The following is a 20,919-nucleotide window of genomic DNA, read 5'->3' as shown; positions in this document are numbered from 1 at the left end:
TTTTGCACCAAAAAGTTGTAATTCCCAAGTTTTTGCGAATTTTGCATGATTTCACACAGGAAAATTGTTCAGGATGCTCAACTTGGTCGATTTGCACCGTCAAAACTCGATTTCCGGAGTTGACTATTAGAAAAACAAGATGGCCGCTCTTCCCTTTTCCCTTTGGGGAATAAACATTTTAATTTGCGAGCCACCCCGAAAAGCCGAAATAGCGTGATTACTTCTTGCGGATACCCCACCGAGTGTGCCGGTGCAAATTTGAACTCCGTCACTGTTATATTTTGGCGGTAATCGATGATTTTTGGTCAAATTATGACGTCACTTTTGCACCAAAAAGTTGTAATTCCCAAGTTTTTTTAATTTTGCATGACTCCACACAGGAAAATTGTTCAGGATGCTCAACTTGGTCGATTTGCACCGTCAAAACTCGATTTCCAGAGTTGACTATTAGAAAAACAAGATGGCCGCTCTTCCCTTTTCCCTTTGGGGAATAAACATTTTAATTTGCGAGCCACCCCGACAAGCCGAATTAGCGTGATTACTTCTTGTGGATACCCCACCCGAGTGTGCCTGTGCAAATTTGAACTCCGTCACTGTTATATTTTGGCGGTAATCGACGATTTTTGGTCAAATTATGACGTCACTTTTGCACCAAAAAGTTGTAATTCCCAAGGTTTTGCGAATTTTGCATGACTCCACACTGGAAAGTTGTTCAGGATGCTCAACTTGGACCGATTTGTACCGTCAAAACGCGATACCCAGAGTTGACTATTAGCAAAACCAGATGGCCGCACTTAACTTTCTCCTCGGGGGAATAAGCATTTTTTTTTTCGAGCCACCTCGAAAAGCCGAAATAGCGTGATTACTTCTTGCGGATACCCCACCGAGTGTGCCGGTGCAAATTTGAACTCCGTCACTGTTATATTTTGGCGGTAATCGATGATTTTTGGTCAAATTATGACGTCACTTTTGCACCAAAAAGTTGTAATTCTAAAGGTTTTGCGAATTTTGCATGACTCCACAGAGGAAAATTGTTCAGGATGCTCAACTTGGTCGATTTGCACCGTCAAAACGCGATTTCCAGAGTTGACTAGTAGAAAAACAAGATGGCCGCTCTTCCCTTTTTCCTTTGGGGAATAAACATTTTAATTTGCGAGCCACCCCGAAAAGCCGAAATAGCGTGTCTACTTCTTGTGGATACCCCACCCGAGTGTGCCGGTGCAAATTTGAACTCCGTCACTGTTATATTTTGGCGGTAATCGACGATTTTTTGTCAAATTATGACGTCACTTTTGCACCAAAAAGTTGTAATTCTAAAGGTTTTGCGAATTTTGCATGACTCCACACTGGAAAGTTGTTCAGGATGCTCAACTTGGACCGATTTGTACCGTCAAAACGCGATACCCAGAGTTGACTATTAGAAAAACAAGATGGCCGCTCTTCCCTTTTCCCTCGGGGAATATATATTTTAATTTTCGAGCCATCCCGAAAAGCCGAATTAGCGTGATTACTTCTTGCGGATACCCCACCCGAGTGTGCCGGTGCAAATTTGAACTCCGTCACTGTTATATTTTGGCGGTAATCGATGATTTTTTGGTCAAATTATGATGTCACTTTTGCACCAAAAAGTTGTAATTCTAAAGGTTTTGCGAATATTGGATGACTCCAAGCAGGAAAGTTGTTCAGGATGCTCAACTTGGTCGATTTGCACCGTCAAAACGCGATTTCCAGAGTTGACTATTAGCAAAACAATATGGCCGCTCTTCCCTTTTCCCTCGGGGAATATATATTTTAATTTTCGAGCCATCCCGAAAAGCCGAATTAGCGTGATTACTTCTTGCGGATACCCCACCCGAGTGTGCCGGTGCAAATTTGAACTCCGTCACTGTTATATTTTGGCGGTAATCGATGATTTTTGGTCAAATTATGACGTCACTTTTGCACCAAAAAGTTGTAATTCCCAAGTTTTTGCAAATTTTGCATGACTCCACACAGGAAAATTGTTCAGGATGCTCAACTTGGTCGATTTGCACAGTCAAAACGCGATTTCCAGAGTTGACTATTAGAAAAAACAAGATGGCCGCTCTTCCCTTTTCCCTTCGGGGAATAAACATTTTAATTTTCGAGCCATCCCGAAAAGTCGAATTAGCGTGATTACTTCTTGCGGATACCCCACCCGAGTGTGCCGGTGCAAATTTGAACTCAGTCACTGTTATATTTTGGCGGTAATCGATGATTTTTGGTCAAATTATGACGTCACTTTTGCACCAAAAAGTTGTAACTCCCAAGGTTTTGCGAATTTTGGATGACTCCACACAGGAAAGTTGTTCAGGGTGCTCAACTTGGTCAATTTGTACCCTCAAAACGCGATTTCCAGAGTTGACTATTAGAAAAACAATATGGCCGCTCTTCCCTTTTCCTTGCCCGGGGAATAAAAACTTTTTATTTTTCGAGCCACCCCAAAAAGCCGAATTAGCGTGATTACTTCTTGCGGATACCCCACCCGAGTGTGCCGGTGCAAATTTGAACTCCGTCACTGTTATATTTTGGCGGTAATCGATGATTTTTGGTCAAATTATGACGTCACTTTTGAACCAAAAAGTTGTAATTCCCAAGTTTTTGCGATTTTTGCATGACTCCTCAGAGGAAAGTTGTTCAGGGTGCTCAACTTTGTCGATTTGCACCGTCAAAACGCGATTTCCAGAGTTGACTATTAGAAAAACAAGATGGCCGCTCTTCCCTTTTCCCTTCGGGGAATAAACATTTTAACTATCGAGCGACCCCGAAAAGCCAAAATAGCGTGATTACTTCTTGCGGATACCCCACCCGAGTGTGCCGGTGCAAATTTGAACTCCGTCACTGTTATATTTTGGCGGTAATCGATGATTTTTGGTCAAATTATGACGTCACTTTTGCACCAAAAAGTTGTAATTCCCAAGGTTTTGCGAATTTCGCATGACTCCAAACAGGAAAGTTGTTCAGGATGCCCAACTTGATCGATTTGCACCTTCAAAATGCGATTTCCAGAGTTGACTATTAGAAAAACAATATGGCCGCTCTTCCCTTTTCCCTGCCCGGGGAATAAAAACTTTTACATTGTCGAGGCCACCCCAAAAAGCCGAAATAGCGTGATTACTTCTTGCGGATACCCCACCCGAGTGTGCCGGTGCAAATTTGTACTCCGTCACTGTTATATTTTGGCGGTAATCGATGATTTTTGGTCAAATTATGACGTCACTTTTACACCAAAAAGTTGTAATTCCCAAGTTTTTGCGAATTTTGCATGACTCCACATAGGAAAATTGTTCAGGATGCTCAACTTGGTCGATTTGCACCGTCAAAACGCGATTTCCAGAGTTGACTATTAGAAAAACAAGATGGCCGCTCTTCCCTTTTCCCTTCTGGGAATAAACATTTTAATTTTCGAGCCACCCCAAAAAGCCGAATTAGCGTGATTACTTCTTGCGGATACCCCACCCGAGTGTGCCGGTGCAAATTTGAACTCCGTCACTGTTATATTTTGGCAGTAATCGATGATTTTTGGTCAAATTATGACGTCACTTTTGCACCAAAAAGTTGTAATTCCCAAGTTTTTGCGAATTTTGCATGATTTCACACAGGAAAATTGTTCAGGATGCTCAACTTGGTCGATTTGCACCGTCAAAACTCGATTTCCGGAGTTGACTATTAGAAAAACAAGATGGCCGCTCTTCCCTTTTCCCTTTGGGGAATAAACATTTTAATTTGCGAGCCACCCCGAAAAGCCGAAATAGCGTGATTACTTCTTGTGGATACCCCACCCGAGTGTGCCGGTGCAAATTTGAACTCCGTCACTGTTATATTTTGGCGGTAATCGACGATTTTTTGTCAAATTATGACGTCACTTTTGCACCAAAAAGTTGTAATTCCCAAGGTTTTGCGAATTTTGCATGACTCCACACTGGAAAGTTGTTCAGGATGCTCAACTTGGACCGATTTGTACCGTCAAAACGCGATACCCAGAGTTGACTATTAGAAAAACAAGATGGCCGCTCTTAACTTTCTCCTCGGGGAATAAGCATTTTAGTTTTCGAGCCACCTCGAAAAGCCGAAATAGCGTGATTACTTCTTGCGGATACCCCACCGAGTGTGCCGGTGCAAATTTGAACTCCGTCACTGTTATATTTTGGCGGTAATCGATGATTTTTGGTCAAATTATGACGTCACTTTTGCACCAAAAAGTTGTAATTCCCAAGTTTTTTTAATTTTGCATGACTCCACACAGGAAACTTGTTCAGGATGCTCAACTTGGTCGATTTGCACCGTCAAAACGCGATACCCAGAGTTGACTATTAGAAAAACAAGATGGCCGCTCTTCCCTTTTCCCTTTGGGGAATAAACATTTTAATTTGCGAGCCACCCCGACAAGCCGAAATAGCGTGATTACTTCTTGTGGATACCCCACCCGAGTGTGCCTGTGCAAATTTGAACTCCGTCACTGTTATATTTTGGCGGTAATCGATGATTTTTGGTCAAATTATGACGTCACTTTTGCACCAAAAAGTTGTAATTCCCAAGGTTTTGCGAATTTTGCATGACTCCACACTGGAAAGTTGTTCAGGATGCTCAACTTGGACCGATTTGTACCGTCAAAACGCGATACCCAGAGTTGACTATTAGCAAAACCAGATGGCCGCACTTAACTTTCTCCTCGGGGGAATAAGCATTTTTTTTTTCGAGCCACCTCGAAAAGCCGAAATAGCGTGATTACTTCTTGCGGATACCCCACCGAGTGTGCCGGTGCAAATTTGAACTCCGTCACTGTTATATTTTGGCGGTAATCGATGATTTTTGGTCAAATTATGACGTCACTTTTGCACCAAAAAGTTGTAATTCTAAAGGTTTTGCGAATTTTGCATGACTCCACAGAGGAAAATTGTTCAGGATGCTCAACTTGGTCGATTTGCACCGTCAAAACGCGATTTCCAGAGTTGACTAGTAGAAAAACAAGATGGCCGCTCTTCCCTTTTTCCTTTGGGGAATAAACATTTTAATTTGCGAGCCACCCCGAAAAGCCGAAATAGCGTGTCTACTTCTTGTGGATACCCCACCCGAGTGTGCCGGTGCGAATTTGAACTCCGTCACTGTTATATTTTGGCGGTAATCGACGATTTTTTGTCAAATTATGACGTCACTTTTGCACCAAAAAGTTGTAATTCTAAAGGTTTTGCGAATTTTGCATGACTCCACACTGGAAAGTTGTTCAGGATGCTCAACTTGGACCGATTTGTACCGTCAAAACGCGATACCCAGAGTTGACTATTAGAAAAACAAGATGGCCGCTCTTCCCTTTTCCCTCGGGGAATATATATTTTAATTTTCGAGCCATCCCGAAAAGCCGAATTAGCGTGATTACTTCTTGCGGATACCCCACCCGAGTGTGCCGGTGCAAATTTGAACTCCGTCACTGTTATATTTTGGCGGTAATCGATGATTTTTGGTCAAATTATGATGTCACTTTTGCACCAAAAAGTTGTAATTCTAAAGGTTTTGCGAATATTGGATGACTCCAAGCAGGAAAGTTGTTCAGGATGCTCAACTTGGTCGATTTGCACCGTCAAAACGCGATTTCCAGAGTTGACTATTAGCAAAACAATATGGCCGCTCTTCCCTTTTCCCCGCCCGGGGAATAAAAACTTTTTAATTTTCGAGCCACCCCAAAAAGCCGAATTAGCGTGATTACTTCTTGCGAATACCCAACCCGAGTGTGCCGGTGCAAATTTGAACTCCGTCACTGTTATATTTTGGCGGTAATCGATGATTTTTGGTCAAATTATGACATCACTTTTGCAACAAAAAGTTGTAATTCCCAAGGTTTTGCGAATTTTGTATGACTAAAAACAGGAAAGTTGTTCAGGATGCCCAACTTGGTCGATTTGCACCGTCAAAACGCGATTTCCAGAGTTGACTATTAGAAAAACAATATGGCCGCTCTTCCCTTTTCCCCGCCCGGGGAATAAAAACTTTTTAATTTTCAAGCCACCCCAAAAAGCCGAATTAGCGTGATTACTTCTTGCGGATACCCCACCCGAGTGTGCCGGTGCAAATTTGAACTCCGTCACTGTTATATTTTGGCGGTAATCGATGATTTTTGGTCAAATTATGACGTCACTTTTGAACCAAAAAGTTGTAATTCCCAAGTTTTTGCGAATTTTGCATGACTCCTCAGAGGAAAGTTGTTCAGGGTGCTCAACTTTGTCGATTTGCACCGTCAAAACGCGATTTCCAGAGTTGACTATTAGAAAAACAAGATGGCCGCTCTTCCCTTTTCCCTTCGGGGAATAAACATTTTAACTATCGAGCAACCCCGAAAAGCCCAAATAGCGTGATTACTTCTTGCGGATACCCCACCCGAGTGTGCCGGTGCAAATTTGAACTCCGTCACTGTTATATTTTGGCGGTAATCGATGATTTTTGGTCAAATTATGACGTCACTTTTGCACCAAAAAGTTGTAATTCCCAAGGTTTTGCGACTTTCGCATGACTCCAAACAGGAAAGTTGTTCAGGATGCCCAACTTGATCGATTTGCACCGTCAAAATGCGATTTCCAGAGTTGACTATTAGAAAAACAATATGGCCGCTCTTCCCTTTTCCCTGCCCGGGGAATAAAAACTTTTACATTTTCGAGGCCACCCCAAAAAGCCGAAATAGCGTGATTACTTCTTGCGGATACCCCACCCGAGTGTGCCGGTGCAAATTTGTACTCCGTCACTGTTATATTTTGGCGGTAATCGATGATTTTTGGTCAAATTATGACGTCACTTTTGCACCAAAAAGTTGTAATTCCCAAGTTTTTGCGAATTTTGCATGACTCCACAGAGGAAAATTGTTCAGGATGCTCAACTTGGTCGATTTGCACCGTCAAAACGCGATTTCCAGAGTTGACTATTAGAAAAACAAGATGGCCGCTCTTCCCTTTTCCCTTCTGGGAATAAACATTTTAATTTTCGAGCCACCCCGAAAAGCCGAAATAGCGTGATAACTTCTTGCGGATAGCCAACCCGAGTGTGCCGGTGCAAATTTGAACTCCGTCACTGTTATGTTTTGGCGGTAATCGACGATTTTTTGTCAAATTATGACGTCACTTTTGCACCAAAAAGTTGTAATTCCCAAGGTTTTGCGAATTTCGCATGACTCCAAACAGGAAAGTTGTTCAGGATGCCCAACTTGATCGATTTGCACCGTCAAAATGCGATTTCCAGAGTTGACTATTAGAAAAACAATATGGCCGCTCTTCCGTTTTCCCTGCCCGGGGAATAAAAACTTTTACATTTTCGAGGCCACCCCAAAAAGCCGAAATAGCGTGATTACTTCTTGCGGATACCCCACCCGAGTGTGCCGGTGCAAATTTGTACTCCGTCACTGTTATATTTTGGCGGTAATCGATGATTTTTGGTCAAATTATGACGTCACTTTTGCACCAAAAAGTTGTAATTCCCAAGTTTTTGCGAATTTTGCATGACTCCACACAGGAAAGTTGTTCAGGGTGCTCAACTTGGTCGATTTGTATCGTCAAAACGCGATTTCCAGAGTTGACTATTAGAAAAACAATATGGCCGCTCTTCCCTTTTCCCTGCCCGGGGAATAAAAACTTTTTAATTTTCGAGCCACCCCAAAAAGCCGAATTAGCGTGATTACTTCTTGCGGATACCCCACCCGAGTGTGCCGGTGCAAATTTGTACTCCGTCACTGTTATATTTTGGCGGTAATCGATGATTTTTGGTCAAATTATGACGTCACTTTTGCACCAAAAAGTTTTAATTCCCAAGTTTTTGCGAATTTTGCATGACTCCATACAGGAAAGTTGTTCAGGGTGCTCAATTTGGTCGATTTGTACCGTCAAAACGCGATTTCCAGAGTTGACTATTAGAAAAACAAGATGGCCGCTCTTCCCTTTTCCCTCGGGGAATATACATTTTAATTTTTGAGCCATCCCGAAAAGTCGAATTAGCGTGATTACTTCTTGCGGATACCCCACCCGAGTGTGCCGGTGCAAATTTGAACTCCGTCACTGTTATGTTTTGGCGGTAATCGACGATTTTTTGTCAAATTATGACGTCACTTTTGCACCAAAAAGTTGTAATTCCCAAGGTTTTGCGAATTTCGCATGACTCCAAACAGGAAAGTTGTTCAGGATGCCCAACTTGATCGATTTGCACCGTCAAAATGCGATTTCCAGAGTTGACTATTAGAAAAACAATATGGCCGCTCTTCCCTTTTCCCTGCCCGGGGAATAAAAACTTTTACATTGTCGAGGCCACCCCAAAAAGCCGAAATAGCGTGATTACTTCTTGCGGATACCCCACCCGAGTGTGCCGGTGCAAATTTGTACTCCGTCACTGTTATATTTTGGCGGTAATCGATGATTTTTGGTCAAATTATGACGTCACTTTTGCACCAAAAAGTTGTAATTCCCAAGTTTTTGCGAATTTTGCATGACTCCACGCAGGAAAGTTGTTCAGGGTGCTCAACTTGGTCGATTTGTATCGTCAAAACGCGATTTCCAGAGTTGACTATTAGAAAAACAATATGGCCGCTCTTCCCTTTTCCCTGCCCGGGGAATAAAAACTTTTTAATTTTCGAGCCACCCCAAAAAGCCGAATTAGCGTGATTACTTCTTGCGGATACCCCACCCGAGTGTGCCGGTGCAAATTTGTACTCCGTCACTGTTATATTTTGGCGGTAATCGATGATTTTTGGTCAAATTATGACGTCACTTTTGCACCAAAAAGTTTTAATTCCCAAGTTTTTGCGAATTTTGAATGACTCCATACAGGAAAGTTGTTCAGGGTGCTCAATTTGGTCGATTTGTACCGTCAAAACGCGATTTCCAGAGTTGACTATTAGAAAAACAAGATGGCCGCTCTTCCCTTTTCCCTCGGGGAATATACATTTTAATTTTTGAGCCATCCCGAAAAGTCGAATTAGCGTGATTACTTCTTGCGGATACCCCACCCGAGTGTGCCGGTGCAAATTTGAACTCAGTCACTGTTATATTTTGGCGGTAATCGATGATTTTTGGTCAAACTATGACGTCACTTTTGCACCAAAAAGTTGTAACTCCCAAGTTTTTGCGAATTTTGCATGACTCCAAACAGGAAAGTTGTTCAGGGTGCTCAACTTGGTCGATTTGTACCGTCAAAACGCGATTTCCAGAGTTGACTATTAGAAAAACAATATGGCCGCTCTTCCCTTTTCCCTGCCCGGGGAATAAAAACTTTTTATTTTTCGAGCCACCCCAAAAAGCCGAATTAGCGTGATTACTTCTTGCGGATACCCCACCCGAGTGTGCCGGTGCAAATTTGAACTCCGCCACTGTTATATTTTGGCGGTAATCGGTGATTTTTGGTCAAATTATGATGTCACTTTTGCACCAAAAAGTTGTAACTCCCACACACAGAGAAAAGATTACACAACTTGTGTAAAATATTACCTGTTTTAGATGTAGTGGGCGAACACCATAACTATTAGGTAAAACTTTACCCAACAGGCGTTGGGTAATATCTTGCTTAATAGCTGTGTAAAAGTTTACATAAATATTGGGTAGTTTTCTTTACTGAATTGTTGGGTAAACCCACTCATGTAAAATATTACTTAATTTTGAAGTAAAGACTTTACCGCTTTACAATGTAAATAGTTGTGTAAAACTTTACATCAATATTGGGTAGTAAAAATATTACCTGTTTTAGATGTAGTGGGCGAACACCATAACTATTAGGTAAAACTTTACCCAACAGGCGTTGGGTAATATCTTGCTTAATAGCTGTGTAAAAGTTTACATAAATATTGGGTAGTTTTCTTTACTGAATTGCTGGGTATAAAACCACTCATGTAAAATAATTACTTAATTTTGAAGTAAAATATTTACCGATTTTTAATGTAAACTGTTTGCCTTTAAAACTGCACTGCAAAAACTGTGGTGTTAAATTTTCAACACCAAGTTTTATCTATTCTTTTGGAATTAAAGTCGGTGTCATATTGACACCATCGGCATTAATTTGAACTCCAAACGCTGGTGTTACCTAATAGTGGTGTTAATTTCGAGCTAAAGCGCATGCGTGTGTCGAATGGGGGCCTGTGATTGGTCAAGACGAAATTATGGGATGCGCTGCCGGCCGCTGGCGAGAACAGACAGCGTGTCAGAGAAAGTTGCTGCCACACAGAATTATACCAAGAAATAGTGTTCTGATCAATTGTTTTTGATAATCAACATGCCTATAGCAAGAGTGAGTGACGCTCAAAGGACCATCCGGAAGTTAGTCCCATTCAGGGGGGACCACGACGAGTTTGTGGATCTTGGTAAGTCATTTATGGCATCCAAATGAGAAGCTTTTTTTGTCAGTTTTGCCTGAGCGGTGCGGGGCGAATTAACGATCTAAAGTGTGTGGGGCGATTGGTGCAACACAATTGTCATGTAGAACACGTCCCATAATAAACAGTACGTTAATGTCAGTTTGTGGTCTCATGCATAGTGGATTGGCTAATACAATGGCGTACTCTAAGTATGGAAGTAATGTATGTAGACGAACGTTTAGCCTAGCTAGAAATTGTTTAATCATGGAGTCTAATTCTACAAAACTTCCGAAGTTCCATAAAAACTGAGGAATTTTTGTTTTAGCTTTTCTCCTCAAACAAGACCCGGCCGGCCGAGTGATTTGGTAACTTAGGATAGGAGGGATGAATAAGGCAAAAGTTCATAATTTTTTAAATATTTATTGAAACATAGGTCAAACCATGAAAACCAACTTTAGTCGGCCGTTACTGGCTTACGTGTTTGGAGTATTCCATTGTGCTAATTTTAATACATTAGATACGTATGATAGATTTAACACCGACAAGAGGGTGGGCCAACTCAAGGGTGTTATTTTTTATTTTGTTAGCAAAGTGTAATATTTCCAATTAAAAAGACTTGTCACAAACTTAAAAAAAAAAAACTATAAGAAAATAGAGATGAATAATTACATAAAAATATTGCGGTTATTTTGTGGACAAAAAAATTGATATTTATTTGTTTTGCGGTAGCACCATGTGTGTATCGACTTGCCAGGGCTCGTCAGTGCATTTACATTAAGTACATGTACACTGTTAGGCCTAACATGCCTAGTAAACACTATTTGGACACAACTTATTAAACAAAAGCTCCTTCATGAATTTCGATAACAAAATAATTGTTGTCTATTTTCTTTCTTTTCATCCACAGTAAAAACAAAATTTCAAATAGATAAAGATCAAGATGTTTATTTTGTTGATGACAAAGATGGTGCCGGCATTGATGCTGATGTCATAAATGATGTTCTCCAATCAGATCAGGGGATAACGATGATGGTGCTAAAGGAAGGGGAGGAGTGGGGGTGAGTACTAAGCATAAATATTTTAGCAACTTTGTACTAGGCCCGAACTGAAACCGTAATTTTATTTTAATATTAGTAAGTATAACAATCTAATTTGGCTGCATGGACGAACTTTGTCAACAAGCTAATGGGACAAAAACAAAGACCCATGTCTACTATAACTATACATTTTCTTTGCCGTTCACCGATGTGTGATAAGCACTGTATACTCAGTGCATGTTTTTTTCTTCTGCAGGACCCAAAATGCAAAGAGATAGTGCTTATCACATAGCGGTGAAGGGTAACAACAAAAATTATAATCATTTCCCCTGATGTGTATTTTTACATCTATTTTTAATACCCTTCTATTGTATTGCTAATGCTATGAAAAATAAACCTGAACCTGAAACCCGAAGTCAATGTACGTTCTATTTTTCAGCTCCCTGTAGTCGTGAGCCAAGCATCATCAGTGACACAACTGGAATTATCAGCCCCAGTGATGACGGTTCATCAGAAAGTAGCCCCCCATATCAACCAAAGAGAGCGAGATTCATATCACCAACCCGAAGGACACAAACTATGTTGGTGAAGAAGCTGAAGCTAAGGAGGTACACATTCAACCATGATTCGACAAAGAAAGTGTGGTTTAAAATTTAGCAGCTGGCTGTGTTGAGCTTCTGATGGGTAGACTACCTAGTGTTGATCTTCTGTCTGAAGTGTATGATGTTACATGGTTAAAACTTTGTGGAAGTAGGTACAAATCATCCCAGGTTTTGTGCTTTCATGCTAATGACGTACCCTTATTTGTCAAAATTCATCATCTTGTGGTGTTTAAGTACAAGGTGTATTTTGTATTAAAGGTTTTTGAAACATTGTAACCCACCTCTATGTCCATTACTTTGTTTAGAACTTCATTCTTACCCTGTACGTTGCCAAATGGGGTAATTTTAGGAGCAGAGAGGTTCATGAGTCCATCTTTTTAATCAACATGGCAGGAAGTATAGGGAATGCTCATCTGTCAAATCAAAATTAAAATGTAGACTTTTTCTGTCATTCTGAGATAATATGTTATTTTTCACATGATGTTATTGGGCATACCCTATACCCTGCAGTTAAAAAACAAAAGGAATGATTTATTTTACTTCAGGGGCTTCCAAGTATTTTATTTCATGTTCCTAAACTTTTTTTTTCATCTGAAAAGAAAAAGACAGAAAAAAGACAAATGAAACTTTTTGCTGTCATACTGAAGAGCAATTAGCATAAGATCATATTTGTTTGTAAATCTATGGTTTTGGTTTGGTTGGAATTAAAGTACATTCCATGATTTGATGAGCAGATTGATGTATGTACATTGTTCCTGTTATGATTTGATGTTAATTCGTGTTTTTCTCATAATGTAATCAGTTGGGGAAAATCAGTTGTGCTAATTGTTGTGATCCTTGAAATCAAAGTGCAGTTTTATGATATTTATTGTATGTAGCTTCTTGCCAATTTATAAAATGTTTGGGGTTGATGTTTGAGATTATCCAGAAAATTTACAATGATTTATGTAATTTTTGTTTGTGACTCATTTGCATGTTTATAGTATCTCCCTTACAGGTTTTTTACTGGGATCAAATCAAAGTAAAGTGTGTTAACCTTCCCTTCCACCCTGAAAATGTAAAACTCAAACGACAATAACATGTTAGCTATAGATAAGTACAAAGAAGTTTTCTTTATTGGGCATATCCTACAGCTAAAAGACAATTTTTTGTTATTTTATGAAACCTTTTTACTTTTTGAATAGAAACAAGACAGAGAAAGGAAAAAACAATGATCTTTTCAGTATTGTCATGATTATTCAAGAGGCTAAAGTAATGTCAATGATTATTCATTAAATATAGAAACTACTTAACAGATTGGTAATCTCATGTTGTGTGACTACTAAAGATTGTTTTCATACTGGATAGCTTTCGGAAGTACATTACAGCTTTCACAGCTGTTTTATACAGTTTGTTCTTGTTATGGTGTTAGGGTGTTACGCTAGTTTGTGTTTTTCATACTATAATCAGTAGTGCTAATTTTCTTGATCCTTGAAATCAAAGTGCAATTTTATTCTTGCCAATTGATGATGTCAAATGCCTTCTATTGATGGTTTAGACACTTTCAGAAAATTTCCATTTATTACTTTTGGATTTGATCAGTATTATTTGTATGATTATTGTTTAAATAATGAATGATTTATTCCAGATTTATATTTTTGAAGCAATAATATCAAAAGTTTATATACCAGAACAAATTGTCTTGTCATTACTTGTGTTGTTTTTATTTACACCACTTTGGAATTGATTTAATCCCCCTTTGGTGTTAGATTTCTACACCGCGATTGGTGTTAAATTAATTTAACTCCAAAATCGGGGTTGTTTAACACCAGCATTCTTGCCCAATATAAACACCAATTTGGAATTAAATTACTCCCCATTTGGTGTTAGACTTCTACACCGATATTGGTGTTAACTTATTTTGATTCCAAAATAGGAGCTATTTAACACCGAAATTCTTGCCCAATATGAATGACGGAAAAGAATTAAAATTAACACCGATGGTGTACATTTTAACACCACAGTTTTTGCAGTGTGGTAATAATATACACAATGCTTGGGTTGAATACTAGCAAAGTGTTCTTTCATGGAGTTTGGGGCTGTAATAAATGGACACATCATAAATACTGAGACTTGGCGACCACAACATGAATTTCAAGATAACAACTTTTTAATAAAAATTTAATGGTAACAACATTAACAATCCAAAACATCACATGTGCAAAATGGGGTGTTCTGTATGTTTCATAATCAATCAACAATTTCAGTGAATTTAAAAAATAAAAAAAAAATGTACCTAATTGGCAAGTTCGGAATAAATACTTCCAGGCTAAAACAGCTACTGTAAGGTTGTTCCATAAATCAACACTGTTACAACTATCACATCTCTTATGATTTTGATACTTATTTGCAAACAATACGTGCAAAAACTTCTTTAACTACAATGCTTCTGGAATGGTCAACATTAATTGGCAAGGTCAGAATAAATACTTCCAGGCTAACACAGCTTAAAGAAGAACTCCAAGGTCAAATTCAATTTTGGGTTTGAACAATTTGTATGGGGAATTGTTGGTTTAGCCTAATTGTCGCTAAGCAATTAAAACGGCGTTGAATTTGACATTTTCACAAATTTGACAAAACTGGAAGGGTATTGAATACACATTTAAATTTGACCTTTGAGATCCTCTTTAAACTGTAAGGTTGGTCCATAAATCCAAACTATCACAACTATCACATCTCTTATGATTTTGATACGTATTTGCAAACATTTTGTGCAGATGAATCATGAGATGAACAGTAAGCCCTGAACTCTCGAATAGTGCTGCTTTCACACTGCCTTTGAGTTCAAACACAACCAACTCAATGAACTCCCAAACGCCAGAACACTTCTCCTGGTAGCTCAAGTCGAAGACAAAGTGTGTTTTGAAACACACATCCAGTGCTTTCACAAGAGATGACTGTTCAAATGCATACTGTGCTCAAAAATTACGAACACTTGCTGTGGAGCCAGTGCAGACCCACCTAGTATCAGCATATATGGTTGCGATCTGGTGTCCCTGTTGATGTCTTTCAAATACTGGTCCAAACTTGTGTTTTCCTGCATAAAGGGGAATAATATTAAACACAATGGGTTAAATTTCAATGGGGGTGCAGTACAAATTGTATTACACGTGTATATTGTGTGTAATGAACTCAAAGTGTTGTACAATTAAACCAATTTTGCTGTAAAATAATGATTTAATCTGATTGTCTTAAGGATGGGGTACACACAATGTCAGATTAAATCATTATTTGATATCAATAGTGGTTTAATTATCATATTACAACACTTTGAGATCAATAGAGACAATGTTCCAGTACTGCAATGTATGTGCAATACAAGTTGTACATGATGTACATGCACATAAATTTAAAAAAGTACAAATAAAAATTGAAATAAAATAAAATAAATAAACAAACACATAGGGGCCTAAAATTAAACAAATTAACAAAGTGTTCAAGGATGGATACTTGCAGTTCTGGAATAAGGTGATAGGATCCAAGGAGGAGAGATAATTTTGGTGCTGAATATTCAATCCCACATAACAGTAGACTACCTGAAAACTTTGATTTTTCTTGATCTTTATCTGATTTTTCTTTTTGTTCTTTTTCTTTCTTTCTTTTTGTGTGTGTGTGGGGGGGGGGGGTGTGAGATTTCTTGAATAATTCCTTTAAAAGGTTAAAATAAACAAAGGGTAGATGTGTTTGTACGATTCCCCTCTCCCAGAATTTGCATTTTAAGTCAATTGTATCATTTGTCAGTATCTTGTAAAGACAAAATGTTGAAAAGTTATTTGATTGTACTTCTGAACAAAAAGTTGGCCCAATCATTGGCCTGATGCACCGTGGCTGTATGCAGTGGTGGTGCTTTAACACAGTGGCGATGTACATGTGTACAATGGTCTCCAACGATGCATGTGTGCACAATACGGGGACCATTGATCAGACCTACGTATGTATTTGTGATATTCAAGTCACTGTTCAAAAGTTTTGTCAGTCTAAATATGACGTTCAACTGTCCCTTTATCTGTGCTAACGAGTCGTGTATAGTCTATCACTACAGATAATAACATCAATACAGAAATCTGTTATAGTACTTACCTTCAAACGTCTCAACTAAATGAGGGAAGTTCCACTCAAGAAGTTTTTCCTTCATGAGATCCATTTGAATGTGTGTGTGGTTACACTGTGGTACTGCAGAGCGCGACCCCAGCAGACAAGTCACACGCTGCGTATTTTGCACAACACTTGAGTAAAACATTGTGGTTTACTAAACACCATGTAAACTTTTACAACCAGTTCAGTAAAATTTACATAATATGTGTTTAAAGTTGCTAAGTTATGTAAACTATTAGTTTTACTAACTTTTTGAGTAGTTTTTTATTTACACAAACATTTTGTTTAAATTTTTCATTAATTTTTACTTATGTTAAGTATTTTTTTACTTAACACATTTAACATAACTTTTTTTTACCATTCTTTTTCTGAGTGCAAGGTTTTGCGAATTTTGGATGACTCCAAACAGGAAAGTTGTTCAGGATGCCCAACTTGGTCGATATGCACCGTCAAAACGCGATTTCCAGAGTTGACTATTAGAAAAACAATATGGCCGCTCTTCCCTTTTCCCTGCCCGGGAATAAAAACTTTTTAATTTTCGAGCCACCCCAAAAAGCCGAATTAGCGTGATTACTTCTTGCGGATACCCCACCCGAGTGTGCCGGTGCAAATTTGAACTCCGTCACTGTTATATTTTGGCGGTAATCGATGATTTTTAGTCAAATTATGACGTCACTTTTGCACCAAAAAGTTGTCATTCCCAAGGTTTTGCGAATTTTGCATGACTCCACACAGGAAAATTGTTCAGGATGCTCAACTTTGTCGATTTGCACCGTCAAAACGCGATTTCCAGAGTTGACTATTAGAAAAACAAGATTGCCGCTCTTCCCTTTTCCCTCGGGGAATATACATTTTAATTTTTGAGCCACCTCGAAAAGCCGAAATAGCGTGATTACTTCTTGCGAATACCCCACCCGAGTGTGCCGGTGCAAATTTGAACTCAGTCACTGTGATATTTTGGCGGTAATCGATGATTTTTGGTCAAATTATGACGTCACTTTTGCACCAAAAAGTTGTCATTCCCAAGGTTTTGCGAATTTTGCATGACTCCACACAGGAAAGTTGTTCAGGGTGCTCAATTTGGTCGATTTGTACCGTCAAAACGCGATTTCCAGAGTTGACTATTAGAACAACAAGATGGCCGCTCTTCCCTTTTCCCTCGGGGAATATACATTTTAATTTTTGAGCCATCCCGAAAAGTCGAATTAGCGTGATTACTTCTTGCGGATACCCCACCCGAGTGTGCCGGTGCAAATCTGAACTCCGTCACTGTTATATTTTGGCGGTAATCGGTGATTTTTGGTCAAATTATGACGTCACTTTTGCACCAAAAAGTTGTAATTCCCAAGTTTTTGCGAATTTTGCATGACTCCATACAGGAAAGTTGTTCAGGGTGCTCAATTTGGTCGATTTGTACCGTCAAAACGCGATTTCCAGAGTTGACTATTAGAAAAACAAGATGGCCGCTCTTATGGTTAGGTTGCGTGTAATATCAACAAACTGGGTGGAATTGGAAACATGGTGTTCAGTGAGACCCACCAGGGGTCGAAGTACTTTTGCTAGGTACTTGGCAGTGTCGTAGGTGGGGGAACCCCTCGAGGCAACTATGGGGCGGAGGGGAACTCCTGGCTTGTGAATCTTTGGATTGCCGAAGAACCTGGGACAGGTGGAGCTGGATGGGCGGAGCCTACGATAGAGTGGGACGGAGAGAGCTCCAGACCGGTGGATGGAAAGGAGTTTGCTGGCAACCCTCTTCTCGATGCTGGGGGTGGGGTCCTTGGGGAGGGGGGCGGTATGAACCAGATGATAAAATGTTGCTTTCCTTGTCAGTGTACTCTAGACTTAACAAGTTGGGGCGCTAATCTGATATAGCCAGGAGTATGTGGAACAGATTTATGAAATACAAATTAATTATACTAACTCGACCCCTGGCTTTGTATCTGCCCACACCTTACGCGTGTACAATCCCATCGCACTGTCTTCGACGGTCATTGACGGTCGTTGACAGTTTTTTGAAATTTGGTGCTCATCACCAAATTTGGTGTTGGGCTCAAAATTGGTGCTCACTTTTTCTCAAAACAAGAGGGCGCACTACTCTCAGAGCTCTCTGCACGCCCTTTTCGAAACCACGGCGTCGGTGTTGTGATGTCCCGTCCCCCCCCCCCCCCTTTCCTATAGACCATACAAAGAAGACACTTATCATACGACATCAGTGTCTTTTGTCTGATTGCTGAATAAATAATATATACAATATAAATATTTTTAAAAAGGAACAAACTAATAGAGTATGAGTAAATTAACAGACAGAGCCGAGGCCGCTTTCGTAGTTTCGAAAAGAGCCACGGACGGACGTCGTACGGTGGCGCTTTATTTATTTTTCAATGGTAAATCCATTTTGTAGAAGTGTTGATGAGACTAGTTTGGTCCATTTTCTACTTTGATAATGACCTGGAATGGATGAAAGATTTATCGTCATGGACAATTTTAAATTAATGGCGGCTATCGAGTTCTTTTCCGTATGTCTATAAAACAATTCTTCCCTAGCTACGTTGTCTGTGCTCCTGCTGGTTGGTTCGTACGTATTCGTTGTGTCATTTGATCATGTTTACGATGTATCATTTACATTATTTATAAATCTTGATCTCTGGATTTTTACCAAATGAATGATGTTATCAGAATAAAAAAGAGATGAGATAAGATAAATGAAGATTAAGAATACAATAACCGAAGTGATCAATCGTATGTTACTGGAAGTCTCACCACTTGCATTATAATTTATAAATGCAAGTTCTCTGTATTTGTAATACTTATACTAGGTAGTTGATCAATCAACAACTCTCGCACAAGTTTTATAATAGAACTTTAGTAGATCAAGAAAAACCTAAGCATACCATTGTGACGCCATGGCTACTGCTTCGCCTGGAAGGACTGCATCGAAGAGAGGAGCCAAAGAAATGCCTGACAGAGTTGATGAAAATAATGCAAAAATTGTTGCATTTTGTCTTCTTCTTCTCTTGCTTGCTGGTCATGGAGTGAACTACTTTCTGCATGGTAAGTACTAACAATGTATTCTACCTATGGAGACCAGACAACTCGTCCGTTCGGACAACTCAACGGTTCAGACAACTTGACGGTTTGGACAACTCAACGGACAATTTACTCAACCGTCAGACAACTCGACTTAGGGTAAAGACAAGTCGATGGATGGCCGTGACTGGGGCTCAGTGCGGAGGGGTAAATAGCGGCTGTGGGGGTGGAGGGATGTACTGACTTTAGTGACTTGACAATGAGTTGTCCGAACCGTTGAGTTGTCCGAACCGAACGAACAAGTTGTCCGACGGACAAGTTGTCTGATGGACGAGTTGTCTGCCATTCCTACCTACATGTGTAGACTTTGGACCATTGGACCCTTTCGGTACAGAAAAAAAAAAAAAGTTCACAGATTTACAAATAATTTACAGGGTTTACAGAAGGTAATGGTGAAAGACTTCTCTTGAAATATTAGTCCATGAAATGCTTTACTTTTTGAGAAAACGGTAAAACAATATAAATTCTCGTTAACGAGAATTACGGATTTGTTATAAACACATGTCATGACACGGCGAAACGCGCAAAAACAGGAGTGGGTTTTCCCGTTATTTTCTCCCGACTCCGATGTCCGATTGAGCCTAAATTTCCACAGGATTGTTATTTTATATATAAGTTGTGATACACGAAGTGTGGGACTTGGACAATACTGTTTACCGAAAGTGTATAACGGCTTTAAAAGATGATGTGTTTTTTGCACTTGAAGTAACATTACACCAGGCCTGATACTTCAATGAAGGCGATTGTCTCTGTGCCCCAAAGGTGCCCTTGAAATGCTCCAGTACAAATTTGCGATTTCATCATAGGATGCCCTTTACCAAGAAGAAAATGCCTTGGTGCCCTTGCCCTTTCAAAAACGAAGCATACAGCCCTGCTACACTACACAGACGTCAGTGCTGTTGCAGTGGATTCAATACCTTGGAAACTGAATGAGACCAAGACCTTACAGCCCAAGACTGAGACTGAGACTCACAAGTTGCTTTTCAATCAAGACGGAGACCTCAGTAAAAATATCCAACACTTGTTGTTTTATTCAACACTTTGTAAAACAACTGAATTTTTTTTTAAAAATTCACAAACAGATCAGAGTATTCCTCAATTGTAGAGGGATAAGCCTATTATGTATGCAACTGTTTAAACTTTGAAAGAAATAACCCAAATTAAAACCAGAAATTCAGTTTTTATTACCACATGGCAAAAACAAATAAATTCTAACAGAAATTCAAGTTTGTATTACATTAAGCCTACAATAACAAATTGTTTGAGAATGATGCCATTATCAGATGATGATGTCAATGTTATCAAATGATGACATCATTTAACCTTTCAATCTGAAAAAACAAGGTACAAGATCAAGACCACCAACACCGATACTTTGTGTTTGGTTCATGATCAATGAGAGACCCGCACCAGACTAGTGGCTAGCACCATGGGTTGATACTTTTAACTAATGTTTTTAGTACTTAGTAATAGTAGAACTAGCAGGGTTGTTGTAGTCGAGACTGGCCAATATGTGAGACCGTCCAAAAGTGACCAAGTCCTGCAGACAGTAAACAGCAGTGGTCCGAGACCATAACATTACGAGACCAAGATTAAGACCAACACGCATGGAGCAAGACTAGATAAGACTGAACAACAGGTCGGAAAGCTCTTGTAGTCTAAGAATCCAAGACTAAACCTAGCTCCACTAATGTGGTCACACTTGGCCACAATAGTGGGGCTAAGA

General features: G+C 39.6%; 1 protein-coding gene across 3 annotated transcripts in view; it reads left to right on the top strand.

Annotated features, from left to right (window-relative positions):
* The first annotated feature begins 18,503 nt into the window (after positions 1–18,503).
* The window catches only part of LOC139939736 (N-acetylneuraminate (7)9-O-acetyltransferase-like), a 37,951-nt gene continuing 35,535 nt past the window's right edge, over positions 18,504–20,919 (top strand). For 2 of the 3 annotated variants that reach the window (XM_071935833.1, XM_071935831.1), the window contains exons 1-2: positions 18,504–18,681; positions 18,923–19,157. In XM_071935833.1, coding sequence (XP_071791934.1) covers positions 19,010–19,157 — 148 coding nt within the window. In that variant the 5' untranslated portion in view covers positions 18,504–18,681; positions 18,923–19,009. The remainder of the gene's footprint in view (positions 18,682–18,922; positions 19,158–20,919) is intronic. The other variant, XM_071935832.1, reaches the window with a different exon arrangement.

The sequence above is a fragment of the Asterias amurensis genome, chromosome 7 (assembly GCF_032118995.1).
Source record: "Asterias amurensis chromosome 7, ASM3211899v1".
In the NCBI taxonomy this organism is placed as follows: domain Eukaryota; kingdom Metazoa; phylum Echinodermata; class Asteroidea; order Forcipulatida; family Asteriidae; genus Asterias; species Asterias amurensis.
The sequence above is the reverse complement of the archived record's forward strand: the minus strand, read 5'-3'. Positions and strand labels throughout refer to the sequence as shown.